General features: G+C 41.4%; 1 protein-coding gene across 4 annotated transcripts in view; it reads right to left on the reverse strand.

Moving 5' to 3' along the window:
* Positions 1-9,290, reverse strand: part of LOC122990438 (glutamate receptor 3) — a 90,368-nt gene extending 81,078 nt beyond the window's left edge. For all 4 annotated transcript variants that reach the window (XM_044363801.1, XM_044363800.1, XM_044363802.1 and 1 more), the window contains exons 1-2: positions 9,059-9,290; positions 8,436-8,594 (exon numbers count right to left, since the gene is read on the reverse strand). In XM_044363801.1, coding sequence (XP_044219736.1) covers positions 8,436-8,594; positions 9,059-9,143 — 244 coding nt within the window. In that variant the 5' untranslated portion in view covers positions 9,144-9,290. The remainder of the gene's footprint in view (positions 1-8,435; positions 8,595-9,058) is intronic.
* Positions 9,291-14,893: the final 5,603 nt, after the last annotated feature.

The following is a 14,893-nucleotide window of genomic DNA, read 5'->3' on the forward strand; positions in this document are numbered from 1 at the left end:
GTTTAATAACTGTTTGCAGTAATTGGATGAGTTGGACAGCAATGGCAACCGCCTCCTTGACGACAAAGCGGCGGATGAGTCAAAGCACCTTGAAGCCCTTTTAGTCGCCTACAACCAAATAATTCCCAGCATATTATTCATGATCATTTGATTATCATTCTCTTCTTTACAGCGTTCGTGCAGATTTGATTAAACTAATGTGAATCACTGAACAATCCGAAATATATTAGCGCTTGTTATGGTGAGAACACAACTGGGTTTGTCCCTCAGGCCTGCCAGAAGATATTTCTGTTTCAGTGTCATCAGCTCTTTATTCCAACACATCAACAGACCCTTGCCTGACACTGCTGGGGTCTTCAATCTTCAACTGCAAACACTGCAGTAATTATCTATAAATCCGCCCCTTATCTCCAGAGTTGTTGGTCTGCATTATGTCTTTCATTACATAAGATGTGTTTAATATTAACCATAGAGGATATTCATGGCACCACATGTCTTATTTGCATCTCTGTATCACTGCAAGGAATATGCTAATATGTATTTTTTATATATATTCCTTCTCTCCTTCAGCCTGTATGCTAGAGTGCCCATACACTAGTTTCACAAGGTTATGATGCTTCAGTGGCCCGGCGACTGTGAACTGTCACAAGCAATCAGTTATGATGGAGCCCTTGTTTCTGCACAGACATGCAGCTTTGGCAGGGCTCTGCTAGCGACTGCCTCTTTTGAAACAGGCCAGAAACGTGCGGATCAGTCTGCTCAGTCGGCAGACGGAGAGCTGGAAGCTGGAAGCCCCGTTGCACTGTGATCCAATATTTACTAGTTGGGAGTGTACATCGTGACACTCCCTGCTGATGCTTTATATTCATCACAACACTGTCTGATGTCCTTTTCATTCTTGACTGTCTTTAGCAATGAAATTATACTCCGCCACACACATACAGAGGGGAAGCCAAAACAATAAACAACTGATAACACGGTCCAAGTGGACCGACAAGATTAGACAGCACATAGGTGCCAATACTGCTTTCTCTGACTGACTCAGGAATAATAAAAGGCACGGAAGTGTTTTCTTTTCATAAACTGCATTGTCCTAACCTTGGTTAGGACAATGCAGTGAGTAGCTCCTATTGAGGAAGACAATACAGAGTACCCTCTTTTTCTTTTGGACCCAGTGAAGCCAGACCAATGCAGCAACTTCCGATGAGGCACGATGCAGATGTGCTATTCCAGCTCAAGTAGGGGATTACTGATTCAATGATTACGGGTATTGTATGGGAGTCTAGTGAATGGCCAATAGCTTGCTGAGTGTGCTGTGGGAACATAGCTATAATGGGTTTTGTGGGAAAGATTAAATATATATAAAGGCAGAGAAATAGAAATGAGAAAGAGACTAGAAGTAAAAACGCTGACTGCAATGTCAGAGATCTTTACAAGTGACAAGTTTCGAAAAGCTCTTCCTTTCTTTAGCTTCACCTACATTCCTTTTCACAACTGGTGCATAAGGGTAAATGACATTTCGAAATGAAAAATAATCTCTGCCACAAACAATGCACCCCACTCTCCTTGAGAGCTTTTGCTCATTGAAAAAACAAAATGGGAAGCAGCCGTCACATGGAGTTCGGCTGCTGGCAATCATATCCCTGATGCATCTGACATGAATAGTTCACAATAGCAGCTTGCCCCCTGTTCGTTTTTATTTAAAATGCACCACATGTACCGGCTTTTTTCTTAGCATAAAAACACTTTTTCCTTACAAAGAGCACAGAGGCAAATGTGTTTAATGCACCAGTAAGATTTTGTGTGTCTCCTCCTGTGTGTTCCCTTATTGTGTTTATCGCTGCTTTTTCTATGGTCAGCCAGCTCTTGTTGTTCATCGCAACGCAGTGCTGATCTCACTTCAATAAGGGAACACAGACTTATCCTGTCATTGTTGACTTATAGTTCAGAAACCACCCTGTTATTTGAACAGTGGTGAGCAGATGTGTGGAGCATAGATGGGCTGTCATGTTGCATCATGTCTCCTGACGAAAAAGGGGCTTGATCTACGCCTTGCATTCATGGGTTTGCCATGAAGCTCACATATGGGTCAGTGTTCCACATGTTATTCGTAAGCCTTTACTTGGTTGCTTAAGGGTAGCATTAGAGGTTTGATTATTCAGCAGTAGTATAAATAGTTTTAATAGTTGTGAAAATTTTTATTGTCAAACTGTTAAAGCTGTATGAGGAATCCAATATATCTAGCAATACATTTAAAGCACTTCTTGCGGTCCCAGAATGACCATTGTATGCATTTTATCACAGGATCACGTATAATGTTAATATACAGTTTTTCTACATTGGCTTTGTTTTCTATTTGCAATTATTGTGTGTTGTAGGGCGATGAAATCTTCAGGCTGCTGTGACAGCCCATTCATAATCATTTCACCTTAATCCCTTTCCTCAACTCACAATTTATCACATTTGCCCCAGAAAACTGACTAGATAGATAAGGGAAATCAATAGGAAATTCAAAGACCCCAACATCCCCACTGCAGGTCTGAACACACCGCAAAAGATTGATAACTGTCATGACCACAGAAATCTTTCAAGGTACCAATGAATCTATATTGTGAATGCTGATTTACTGATCTCCCAAGTCAAAAATCTGTTCCTACACTATATGCGTTTTATAATCCATGGATGCTGAAATGGCCAAATGCCCAGTGTTTGTGAAGGATATATGGAGATTTGAAGCAAACACAGCAGCGAGGCAGGAAAGCTGTTGTTTTATCAAACAACATCTGCCAGCGTCATTGATTCCAAGACAAATAACACCCCGACAGCAACACTTCTCAGGTTGGGTTTAAGAGGATCTTTTGATATTCTGATTAAAAATTCATTGTGTTGAATCTGCCTTGGAGTGTGTTCTATGTTTTCTATTCTGAATCTCATTACAGCTTCAGCCCCACTGCCTGGCTTTAAAGAAACAAATAAATGAAAATACAGTGGAGGGCATCTCATGGCCAGAAAATTAGGTCAAAAATAATGTTCCCTTTGGAGATTTGGCCTTTGGAATTGTTTCACCCTTTTATGCATTTGCTATATGAAAAAGGTTTAAATCTCATGTGACCATAACAAACAGTACTAATGATTGTAACCATACCAGCAAGAATTCAAGAAAACTGTAGGAAATGTAGGCTAAGTTATTAGTATTTCATCAGAACTAAGTTTCAGCAATATGTGCAGTATGTTGCTGTAATGTAGTCACTGTTAGCACTTTTAGTAACAATTTTACAATTTAGAGTGCATACAAAATAAGAACATTTTTAAACTCAAGTCAAATCAAAACATGTGACTGTATCTGACCCTTTTTTTTGTGCCTCATGCTGTTCTATCTGAACTGTGTTGTCAATCACCCTTTTCTGCTCACTGCCTGCTCCCCTCTCAGAGGCCTTGTATTTCCCAGAGCATGTAACCTCATCCAGGGCCGTTACTGTACCACTCATCTGACTGCGGCCCGCACCGAGCCACCTCAACAGGCCCCTGAGACTGCCTGGCCTGCTGGCCTCAAAATCAGACCATTACGTTACTGTACGGCGGCTCATCTTTCTCCCAGAGACTTTGCTGCACAGTCATGGTGCATCTCAAATATTCTGTTCTTATTCTATTTTGTTATTATTCAGAATTCTTATACTGTGCATAGTTTTTTTCACATCTTATCATCCTACTGCTGAAGAGTGAGGCATATATTTAAAAAATTAAAATTTCCTAAAATTGTGCTAACTGTTTGCACAAAGAGAGACGGGGAGAGCCAGCAATATTTTTACCATGACTTTTGCTTTGGTTTAATGATGAAGTGTGTCATGGCAGTTTTTTTTACAGAACAGCCATATTTACTCATTAACAAATGAGTGAAGGGGGAGATCGGCTGCGTGTGACTCTATACGCCTACAGTGTGTGTGTATGTTTGTCTGCTGATGAGTGTTGGGCTATGTGCATATGTGCACACACATGCATTCATATGCACATGCATGTGCGTCCATAAACAAACCTCCATCTGTGCCTTCAACACAGCTGGACTGTGATGGCATGTCCCGATACACCCCCCCTCCCTCCATAGCCTGGAGAAGTTTCTCCCACTCTCTCTCTCTCACACACACTCATGCAAAAATATTCTCTCTGATATAAGCAACCTCTAAAACATCCTTTAATAAAACTCTTTATTCTCATGCTTTCTCTTACTGCACTCCTCATCTCTATCCCCCCCGCCACCAAGTCCCCCCCTCTCTTTTCCAGCTCCCTCTGCCATGTTTCTCTGGTCACACCTTTCAAGCTGAGTTTGAGTTACAGCCTGCAAGGATAAGAAGTGTACCACCGCTACAATCACCTGAGGAGCTTTTCTTGACCATGGCCTGTCTCTGTCAGGCCATACGCTGCAAAAACATGTCTCCCTATCACTTTGTTTACCATCCATTCACACACCACCAACAACAGCCCCAACAGCTATGCACAACAATACATGCAAAGATTCGGTAAGGGGCCCTTTCATCTGTGCTTCACAACATATGCCATTTGCCACATACACTCAGTCATAGCGTAGGCCGCCGGTGCAAAGAGACCGTTGGTGTTTCTGAACAACATGTGCACAGCTCACACTCTTTGGGTGGGTGTTAAGGTCAGTGAAGAAGATGCTTTTAAGGATGTGTTGCGTCTAGACAAACGTTAGGCTTGCTACTGAATGTTTTTGACAATCCTAATGAATTATGTTGATATCCAATACAGTACCGGTGTAAATTCAAGCAACGGCTGGAGTTTTCTTCCCAACTGTTACATATACTTTCTGATCCTAATGCTGTACCCACTTATTATCACCATAGATCATCCTGCCTTATGCGCAACACAACATCCAACCAGAAATAATCATTCATTTTGAAGCAATGACAATGCTAATACTGCAGCATGGACTTCTAGCATCACATAAGTCATCCTCTATACACTTAGAGCCTCCACACTGTTTACCATGAGATACACTACACCTCACAGTCAGTCTGCTTTTCTCTCTTGTCCCTCTCCTCTTTCATGCCTTTAAGAAATGACAAATGCAATAACAGCGACTCTTTGTTTCATCCTGTCTTTTTTTTTTCTCATGCTCCTGGAGTGAGGCAGTTTCATCTACAGTAGCTAACAGCGGCGGAAGAAGGTGGCTGAACAGTGCAGCCAAAGAAGCATCTGCTACTGCCAGGGTTTAAGGACCTGGAGGATTCAATAAAAGAGGGGTAGGCACATGTAACAAGGCTGGCAGAAGGGACACAGACCATTAGCCTAATGACAGAATGAGGAATGAGGAATAGGGAGATGAGATTCAAAAGCCAAGCATTGCAAAATTTGCCTTTAACAGGAATCAAGGCAAGTAATCTAATAAATAGCGTGGCAAGGAGAGGCGGAGGGGGGCTTGATGTTTTTCTCGCCTCAGGTAAAGGAAGGAGAAGAAGATGGGTAAACAGGGGAGAAAAGGATGGCGGTGTCATTAAGTTGGCTAGCTGTGACCATCAGGAACATTAATGCTGTCTGCTCTGCTTTCTTCAAACTGGTACCCTTTGCTTTGAACTACCCCTGTTTTCTCTGTGAGCATACCTGACTCCTAGCTTCCCCAGCTATTATGGACCCTGCACTGGTAATTACACATTTCATGATTTCTGATGTCACTTCAAAGCAACAACAGTCTTGCCACCAAAGCATAAACCACGCTGCTGTAGTACAAAGCCAAGCCTTAAGGATTACTGGAGCCACACATTGTTTTGCTGCCGGTCACTAATTCAATTAATAGCAAAAGGCTTTAAACTGACTTGAAAGAAACTGTTCTGACACAAGACTGTTCCTTCATTATACCTAAGGATTTCCATATTTTGTTTCTAAAAAGCAAAATAAACTCCAGCAAGTTTAATTTGAATTACTGTGTGCACGTCCTCTTGTCCCTCTGCCTCTATTACATTACTTTTGAAGGATGTATAGCAAATGAGGGGGAGTGATCTACATGATGAGTCAGAGTAGAGGGCTTTGGCAGTGTCTGTCCCAGAGTAAAGAGAGAACATTGCACAGGAAAGCAAAACAACATCAGCTTCAAGAAAAGAGGAGTCCGAACAAAAACATTTTTGTAATTTCCACAACTCCGGAGCCAGATCTCATCTTGATCCAAGCGACGAAGCTTGCCTCAAAATAGATTTACTCCCCAAAACCACATAAAGGCCACTTTTGTAAAATCTTAGCTCAGATTGCCCCATCATAAAACAGATGTGTGCTATTGCTGACAAAGGTCTGAGTCATCCACATGGGGCTATTGATGACAAAGGAAAATTTGAATGTCCACTAAATAATTGTGACAGCTTGTGGAACAAACAGCGCTGACAAATCAAAAACTCTGCAGCACAGGAGGTCTTCACTCACTGGAGGCAAAGCCTCAAAGGCCTGGAAGTCAGCAGATAAGTGATATTTAATAACCGTCATCTCTGTTTTGTTCGCTACATTGGTAGAGACAATCTGAGGTGCTTGTGGACTGTTGTGAGCTCAGCATGAGCTGTCTGTGGTTTTTGAGCTCAGCTTGACGAGCGTCTCAGGGCACTGCCTTGAAAAAATATCTCAGATCATACGTTACACAGAAAGAAACCTACATCTCAGACTGTTTCAGGTGCAGTTTTTGCTCAAATTTGAATGCTTATCTTATAATGAAGAAGACTTTTAGTGTGTATAACACGTCTGTCTGTGTAATGTAGCAGGCTACATATTCAGCACAGAAGAGAATTTTAAAGCAGAGCAGATTATAAATACGTACATCAGAAGGGAGAAAGAATTTGACAATTGCCCTCCTATTTTTGCATTACTGAGCGATAAACATCCATGGAGCATCGGTTTCTTTGCATCATTAAAAGCTCGTAGTTCTCATATGTGAAGTTTAAGGCAGTCCTGAGACAGTGTTCTTGATGGAGATGCTAAGACATGGCAGCAAGAAACGGGGCCATGGCTCCCACAGGAACCCCTTCCTCTCACCAAAGCTCTGTCTGCCCCTGAATTTAATTAGATTTTGATATCAAGCCTTTTCCTCCTATGCTTCCCTTCCTCTTCGACATGCGTGAAATTGCACGGCACTATCTATTATTTATTCACTCTCATTTGCTTATTGTTTCTTATGGATGCCTTCGTTAGGGTGCTTGCAGCTCTGTTGCCTGTGATATGACGCTCTGCTTCATCTCCTTCACTGCTCAGACCCACCTCCTCTGCAGGTCTGAGCCCAACTCATTTGCTGGCGTTGGTTGGGGAGCTATGGATTTTTTTCCCCCTTTCACCCAATGACAGCACGGTGAGGTGCTATGAGGGCTGGGTGCTAATGAGCTGACTCTGCAATGCTGGGGGAGATGCTCTGTAACACAGGGGGAGTCAGAGGACGGAGCAGGCGGAGATGCTCTGGCGCACGGAGAGTCAGAGGGGCCATTATGAGCGTGCCACACAGAGGTTAGATGGACTGAACCACACCGATCAAAAAGAGCTGTGTTTCTCTAAAGTCGTCTGTTCAGCCAAACTAAACTCATCCTTTAAAATGACATCACAAAATGACAGTCTATTTCCTCCCTGTTAGTCCACTCTGTTTCTGCTGATTTCAAGAAACTGCAGCCAAAATGGGGTATAGAGGTTATTTGTTGGATCAGCCACAAATCAAAGCAGCTCTGTGCACCAGTTGCACCATGGGAAGACCATAAACACATAATAGGGCCCACACAGAAACATGGAAATAAGGTGCTGTATATAACAGATATTGTACCATTTCATCTCCAGTGAATCATGAATGTGTTGAAATTAAAGACATTCACAAAACACATCCATCCATCCAATTTTTTTTTTTTTTTTCCCACCACAACGTATGCACTCCTCCAGCAATCCTTGACACAGCGTTTGTGTAAGTGGCTGCATTTTCCTTTCAAGGCCAGCATGTATACAGCATGTTGCCAAGGGAACTTATTTTACAGCATGGAATTCGTGTATTTGTAAAATATCACCTCAGTAAAACTCAAGACAGGCAAAAAAAATTCTGTAAATTTGACAACAGCACTGTGGTTTCTATCCATAGTCACTGTCTGTAAAATGTTCTTGGCTGTAATGAATAAATTAATAACAATTTTATACGTAAAGTGGTAAAACCCAAGAATTATGTGAGCTGAATATAAGAAGAACAATGTATAGCTACATTATAAAAATACTGTTGGTAATTGTATTCCCAGAGACTCCATGAACCAGTGAGCGGGGTGAGATGGCCCCATCTTTGATTGAACTTGACTGCTTCCCCTGGATTGAGCTGTAAGCCTCTATAAGGTCCATATGAGTTTGACATAAATAATTCTGCTCATTCTGCTTGGACAGGAGTGGTGGGAATCCGGACATGACTGAAATAGAAGCACACTTACACGCATGGGTGACTGAAAAGCTGTTGGACGACTCGAGGTTGTCGACATTGTAGTTGAGGTGGAAAGGCTTTTCAGTGGTGTTTTGGTTGGTGTTGTAGAGTTGGACAGCAAACCTGAACGCGCTGTGCTCCTGCACCGTGGAACGCATGAACAGTCCCCCTTGAAGAGATGAAAACCAAGATCAGACAACGCTTTCACTGTCGCCTCTGTACCAGTTTAAGATTACATTTTATTTATGAGGAAGAGCTCTAAACCAATAGAACTATAAGGGTGGATATTGGTTACTTGTGAAAATGAGTGTCATGTATTTTAGCACTTGACCAGTGCGCCTGTCTCAAACTCCTCAGATCGAGCGGGGGGACTGATCGTCTCCCGTCTTCTTTATTATACACTCCACTTATTTTCAGGCAGTGATTACAGTAGCACAGTCAAGACATTATCACTAGCTGTACCTTTCATCTAGATAGTTTCTAGAATCAGAGGTTATAAGCTTGCAGAATATATAAAATCAAGTTGGTCTCTATCATAGCGCAGAGCTCCGCGCTCCTTACAGATCTCACCGGTACATTTTTTTGCAATCTCACATTTCTCACAATCTGCAGCGTTAATAGCAAAACACTTACCGATATTGATCTGATTGGGAAATCCTGCGGATGATCTGCCAAAGAGCCACAGTAGAAACAAAACCACGCGTTGTGCCATTTTCATTTCTGTTCAACTCCTTAAAGGGGTCTGTCTAAGCAAATTCATATGTTCTGGATGAAAGCCGGGCACGATGGAAATCCAGAGGATAGATGATGGTCGCTCACAGTGCGCCAATTAGGTTCATTGAGGTGCAGCCCAGCTGCAGAGCGTTTTTTGCAACTGAGAGAGAGAGAGAGAGAGAGAGAGAGAGAGAGAGAGACAGAGAGAGAGAGAGAGAGAGAGAGAGAAGGAGAGAGAGAGAGAGAGAAGGAGAGGGGAGGGGTGGGCGAGTGGGGGGAAGGAGCTGATCTGAACTCCGATTGGACCCGCCGCGGCGGGCCAATGTTGGTCAAACTTGATCTGACGTTAAATTAAAAAAGCCTCAACCCGCTAGATTACGACAGCTTGGAATAAGCGCTGCACTTGTCAATATTAGCTTACTGTTGGACGAATCAATAGAAGCACACAGCAATCTCAGGTGGCCAATGACTCCGAATAGCCCGACCACTTCCAGCTGCGGCAGCTGCTGCATATCTTAAGGATCCGCGGAGAGGCTGCGTTTGCACCATATGAGGCAAGCACGAACTGCAGTTATTTTCCACAGTGGGAGCATGTCTGAAAAGTTTGTCTTCACCAGACTCCATGTTAGAGCTTAATGTTTGGATGTTAGATCTTCATGTTAAACCTTCATGTTAGATCTTCATGTTAAGATCTTCATGTTGAAAGAGTCGCAGGAATTAAATGAAAAGTTGTAAAATTTAGTTCAAACGAACAAGCACTGACACACACACACACACACACACACAGACACACACACACACACACACACACACACACACACACACAAGCTTGCAGAGGGGAATGCAGGAACACAGAGCCGACAGAACTGTCTATGGTCCTGAAAATGATCAAGCGACTGAACAAAAACATTGGCTCACTGTATTTTCCTTTTACCGTGCCGAAAGTTGTCACGTGATATAAACATACAGACACTTTCTTTGGAGGTTTGATGATAAAAGACTGACTGACACCTCTTTTTAAAATCAACATCTCATTTTATTTACTTTAAGTTTTGCTTCGTCTCTAATGAAACATCTATCATTCCTGTTATTCTGCCTAAAAGAGAACAATTAAGGGATTACTGGCCCATTCATCACCCTCAGCAAAGCGCTTTGAAAATTGAGTTTTTAATTGCATTGCAAATGTTTAACGCTTCGGCTATTGATACCCCAAGTTTCCTTTAACATAGGACAGACTGTGTCCTGTTATAAACTTTTTTAGCATCAAAAGATGTGCAGTAACATGATCTTAAAGAAATATGACAGACTGTTTTCACTGGTAAGAGCAAGTGACTAGGGCTTTAAGATATAATAAAGATAAGAAAGCATCAGTAAACAAATCCCTTGTTTATGTCTTCATGTTTAAAATCTGAGAAATAACCTATTATGTAGCATAACCTAGCATTTCACACCTTTTAACTGGGATCATGTGCTTGAAGGTGCTATTAATCATTCATGTCAATCAAGTGATGATGTGGTATGACCTATAGTCATCAGAGGGGGAGATTTCCTTTTCCAAATGGGGTCAAAGTTGATGCCTATTCCCACAACTCACTGGCTCTCTGGGGATGAATCTGGGATGACATCACATTGATCCTCTGGTCTGCACAGCCTCTGTGTCAGAGTCGTAGGACGTTGGTTGCATGACCTTAATGGCTGAAGTCATAATGACCAATGTCAAACTCTGACCCTCATTTCCACAAACTCTCTTCACGTCACACCTGAATTGGAGATGTCAGTGCATCACCATGGTTGTTTTAGCGGAGCAAGAAATGAGAGGCCACCTGTGATGTTGGTTTACTAAAATGATGTGTAAAACAATTAACTGAAAGAATCCTTTCAACTACCAAAGGAGCAATTTAATTGGTCATTTACTGTGCATGCTGGTTCTCGGTGTGAACTAGCTAATCGTGCATCATTTCAAACAAAACCCATAAAGAAAAAACATTACTCGCTACAAGGGGAGTCTGAGTGGTTGAGATAAGGCCTTGATATAACTGATATTAAATGGTGATAATTGTGCTCCATTATTAGGACAGTCTGGCCATGCTGCATTATCCTCTCGGCTCAACCTATGCAGGAATTCAATTTTGTCACAAGTGTAAAAAATTCGCAGATATGATCTATACAAAAACAAATAATTATATGATATGCCTTTTGGATTTGAAAACACTCATAGGAGTGTTACTCTAGCAGGCAAAATGAAAAAGACTGAAAAATAGATGAAAAGATGTTGCCTTTTATCTCATGATGATGATGATTCACAGGCTATAGCTCTGAGCAGTGCAAGCCTCACCAGGAAGAATTATTCATTTACTCCCTGCTTTCTCCTTCTAACACAACAGGATGAAATCTTCATCTTTGCCTTTTTGGGGATACATGAGCAAATAAGTTAGAAAACTATAACATTTATTTTAAAATGACAGTCTCTGTCCTTGTGGGAGTCTAGAGGTCATGAGTGTAATTATTTTTAGGTTTGATTTTCTCAAGATTACTCTATAATTAATCATCTTGACATTACAAGCTTGTGTTTTCTTGTCATTGTAATGTGGTAATCGTAACCAGCAGGTGCAAGGACATTTTGGCTACAGATTGTCTGGCTTGTGATAATAGCCTGACTGATACTGGATTTTTGAGGTGGATACTGATATTAATATTTGAGAGTTTTAACTTATTTGATAATGTTATATCTGCACATATTCATTTTTCATAAATGTGTGAAAGTTTTGATAAGAACGCTTTAAATTTAGTTATAAAAGAAAGAAAAGGGACATTTTACAGTTGAAAAATAAACCTGCATCCCTGTTTCTAAACTACCTCAAACATATTTTTGGCATTTCTGTATGTCCATTTCTTGTTACTCAGTTGGCATGGACACTGATACCATAAGCAGTAACTTAATATTGGTCTAGTCGGGATCCTTTAAAATGAATCAATACTTGTGTCTTAATATCACAGATCATGGTATTAATGTGGATGTGGATCAAAACGAAAAATCATTTTTCCTTTTCAAGGATTTTCAAAGACGTGAGCAGGTGAAAGAAAAACATTTTACAAGAAAAAAAATTTGCCCAATTGGGGGTCCCGAGCCTCAGTTTGGGGACCACTGCTTTATGTTATCACTTAAATTTAATGTCAGCGGGCACCCGGGTGGTAAGGAGGTAAAATACTCACCCAGCGCTGCAGCAACCCAGGTTTAATCCCTGGCCCCAGCGCTTCCAGCTCCATAAAACCCATTTGGCAGTGTTCCTTGCAGCTGCACTAGTGACTCCTACTGGTTGGTCAGAGTGTCTGTGTGGAGATCTGTGGGAGATTCTCTGAACCTCTGCATGCACCACACCCTCCCAGTGAAGCTCCTCGCTGTCCGGTGAAAAGAAACAGCTGATAACTCCATGTGTATCGGAGGAAGCACATGGCTGTCTACACCCTCCCCAGGCAAGCAGTGGGAGTTTGCACAGTAGGCTCTGCAGTACTGGGGATTTGGCCTTTACCAGTGGGAGAAAACAGGGAGAAAAATGCCACAAAAATAAACTATCGATGAAATAACATCAGCAGATAACATTATTACAGACTACTGCAGCTGCAACCAACCAAGAAGTCCCTGTCATCAGTAAAATATTCTTATAAATTCTTGAAATGTTTTATTAATGTTTTGATTAAAATATAGTGAGTGACCTTAAATTATACATACACGTACAGATGTTATCTATTAACCACAACAGAATCTTCTTTTTTTTAAGTCTACTAATTACTAGAAGACAGTTGGTCCATCCTGCTCATGTGACAAGAACAAAACTTGCCACACATCTGCTCAAAAATTCTCCTCATGTATGATCAGTAGCTTGGCATCCAGTGACTTACAGATACAGAAGCAGGTGTTTCGATAAATTCTGAAATCTGGCGCAGATTACCTCAGAGCTTTAATCTAATAGGTTGCAATGCATCAAGGCCATATGCTTTAAATCAACAATGATGACTCCAATTGAGCAAGACTCATTTTTATGCAAAAAGATTGCTCAAATTGTGAGCATATCAGGAGAAAATTGCATGTCAAAGATTTTAACATTAGACACCTTGGAAATTCAATATTTTTTAGAGTTGTAATGTCTAATCAAGACTGGTCACATCATATTTATTTTTTTTCCCTCACATATGACTTGATTCACCTTTCAATCTCTCTCTTTCTAACCATTTAGTACCTTGCCTCACATCAATCCTACCCTGCTGAGGAGCTAAATTCAGTAATCATAGAAATGGGTTCCTCTGGTGAAAGACACATAATGAAAGGGGGTGAATTAGCATTGTAGGGAAGGATGCAGTTAAACAAGCATTATGCAGCTAAAACTCAATGATATTTGGAGAGCTATTCCAACAGCCTATCAGTCTTGGCCAGATGTTAGAGGCTGATAAGGGACTGCTCTCAAGGAGCTCTTTTTTATTCTGTCAGTGCCTCTTCCCATGAAAGAGACTGTGGGAAGGCAATGGCCTGAGGAGATAGAGAAGCACTTGCCATTGTGGTAGCATGTCACACAGATGTAAAGAAACCACAAATCTAGTTGAATAAAACGTTCTGTTACAATGTGGAAATCACATTTGGTTAACAAAGTGTAAAAAAGATAAAACTCAGTGTATGTCAAGTGATGGAAAAACTGAACTGCTGTGAGCTCCCCATGAGGAAAATGAAAACGCATCATGTGGCATAAGTTAAATCACGTGACACACTTCAAGGGATGAGGAAAAGTGTGTACCCAAATTTCCCAATTTGAATACCACTGCGTGCTGCGTCACAAAACCCATCATGCACTTTGGCTCCCCAGCAAACACTCTTTGGCCTGAGTGTGACAGAGGCGGTGTTATCAGCTGCACAAGCTGACACACTTCACTCTCTTGCCCCGGGCTTTGCACAATCAGAATCATGCGACCACAGCAGTCAGTGCGGCGTGTCAGGAAGACATCTTCACCACATGAGGTTTGGGCTACATTTGCGTGCAGAAGGGTACCCACAAACGTAACACAAATATGTATTGGACAAACATGTTTATGCACATGTACACAGGGTGAATCACAAGACCTTTCTGGTTAATCATGCTATCAGTACATACCTGCGGGTGGTGTTGGGGTTTGGTAAGGAGCAGGTTTGGTTATCAGCATTAATTAATGATTATCAAAGATAATTATTAATTATTAAAATCAATAAAAAATGAATAAGAATTAATAATAATGGGGCACCAACCTGGGGTCAGGGACCATTAACCAAACAGTGGATACAGTCTCAAAGAGAGGTGTTCACTTTAAAAATGTCAATATCTGAGAGGCAGTAATATTCATAAAGTGAAGAGTGAAGGTTTGTATTCAGGCACTGACTCTCTCTCTACCAGCCTTAACACAATATGTATACCAATAATACCAAAACAACTTCTCTTGAAGGTATAACAGAGTTTACTGATGTTAGCAATATCAATTGGCAATAAATAGCAGTTCAATCAATAAACATCTATCATCCAACTGCAAACTATCAAACACAAGCAACTATAAACAACAAGCAAGCATATGGCACATTTAGATGTGTGTGTGTGAGTGAGTGTGTGTGTGTGTGTGTGTGTGTGTGTGTGTGTGTGTGTGTGTGTGTGGGTGGGTGTATGTGTGGGTATGTGTGTGTGAGAGAAGAAGAGGAGGAGCAAGATGACGGATGTGACCCTCTTGAGGAATACGTCA

The sequence above is a fragment of the Thunnus albacares genome, chromosome 10 (assembly GCF_914725855.1).
Source record: "Thunnus albacares chromosome 10, fThuAlb1.1, whole genome shotgun sequence".
Classification (NCBI taxonomy): Eukaryota; Metazoa; Chordata; class Actinopteri; order Scombriformes; family Scombridae; genus Thunnus; species Thunnus albacares.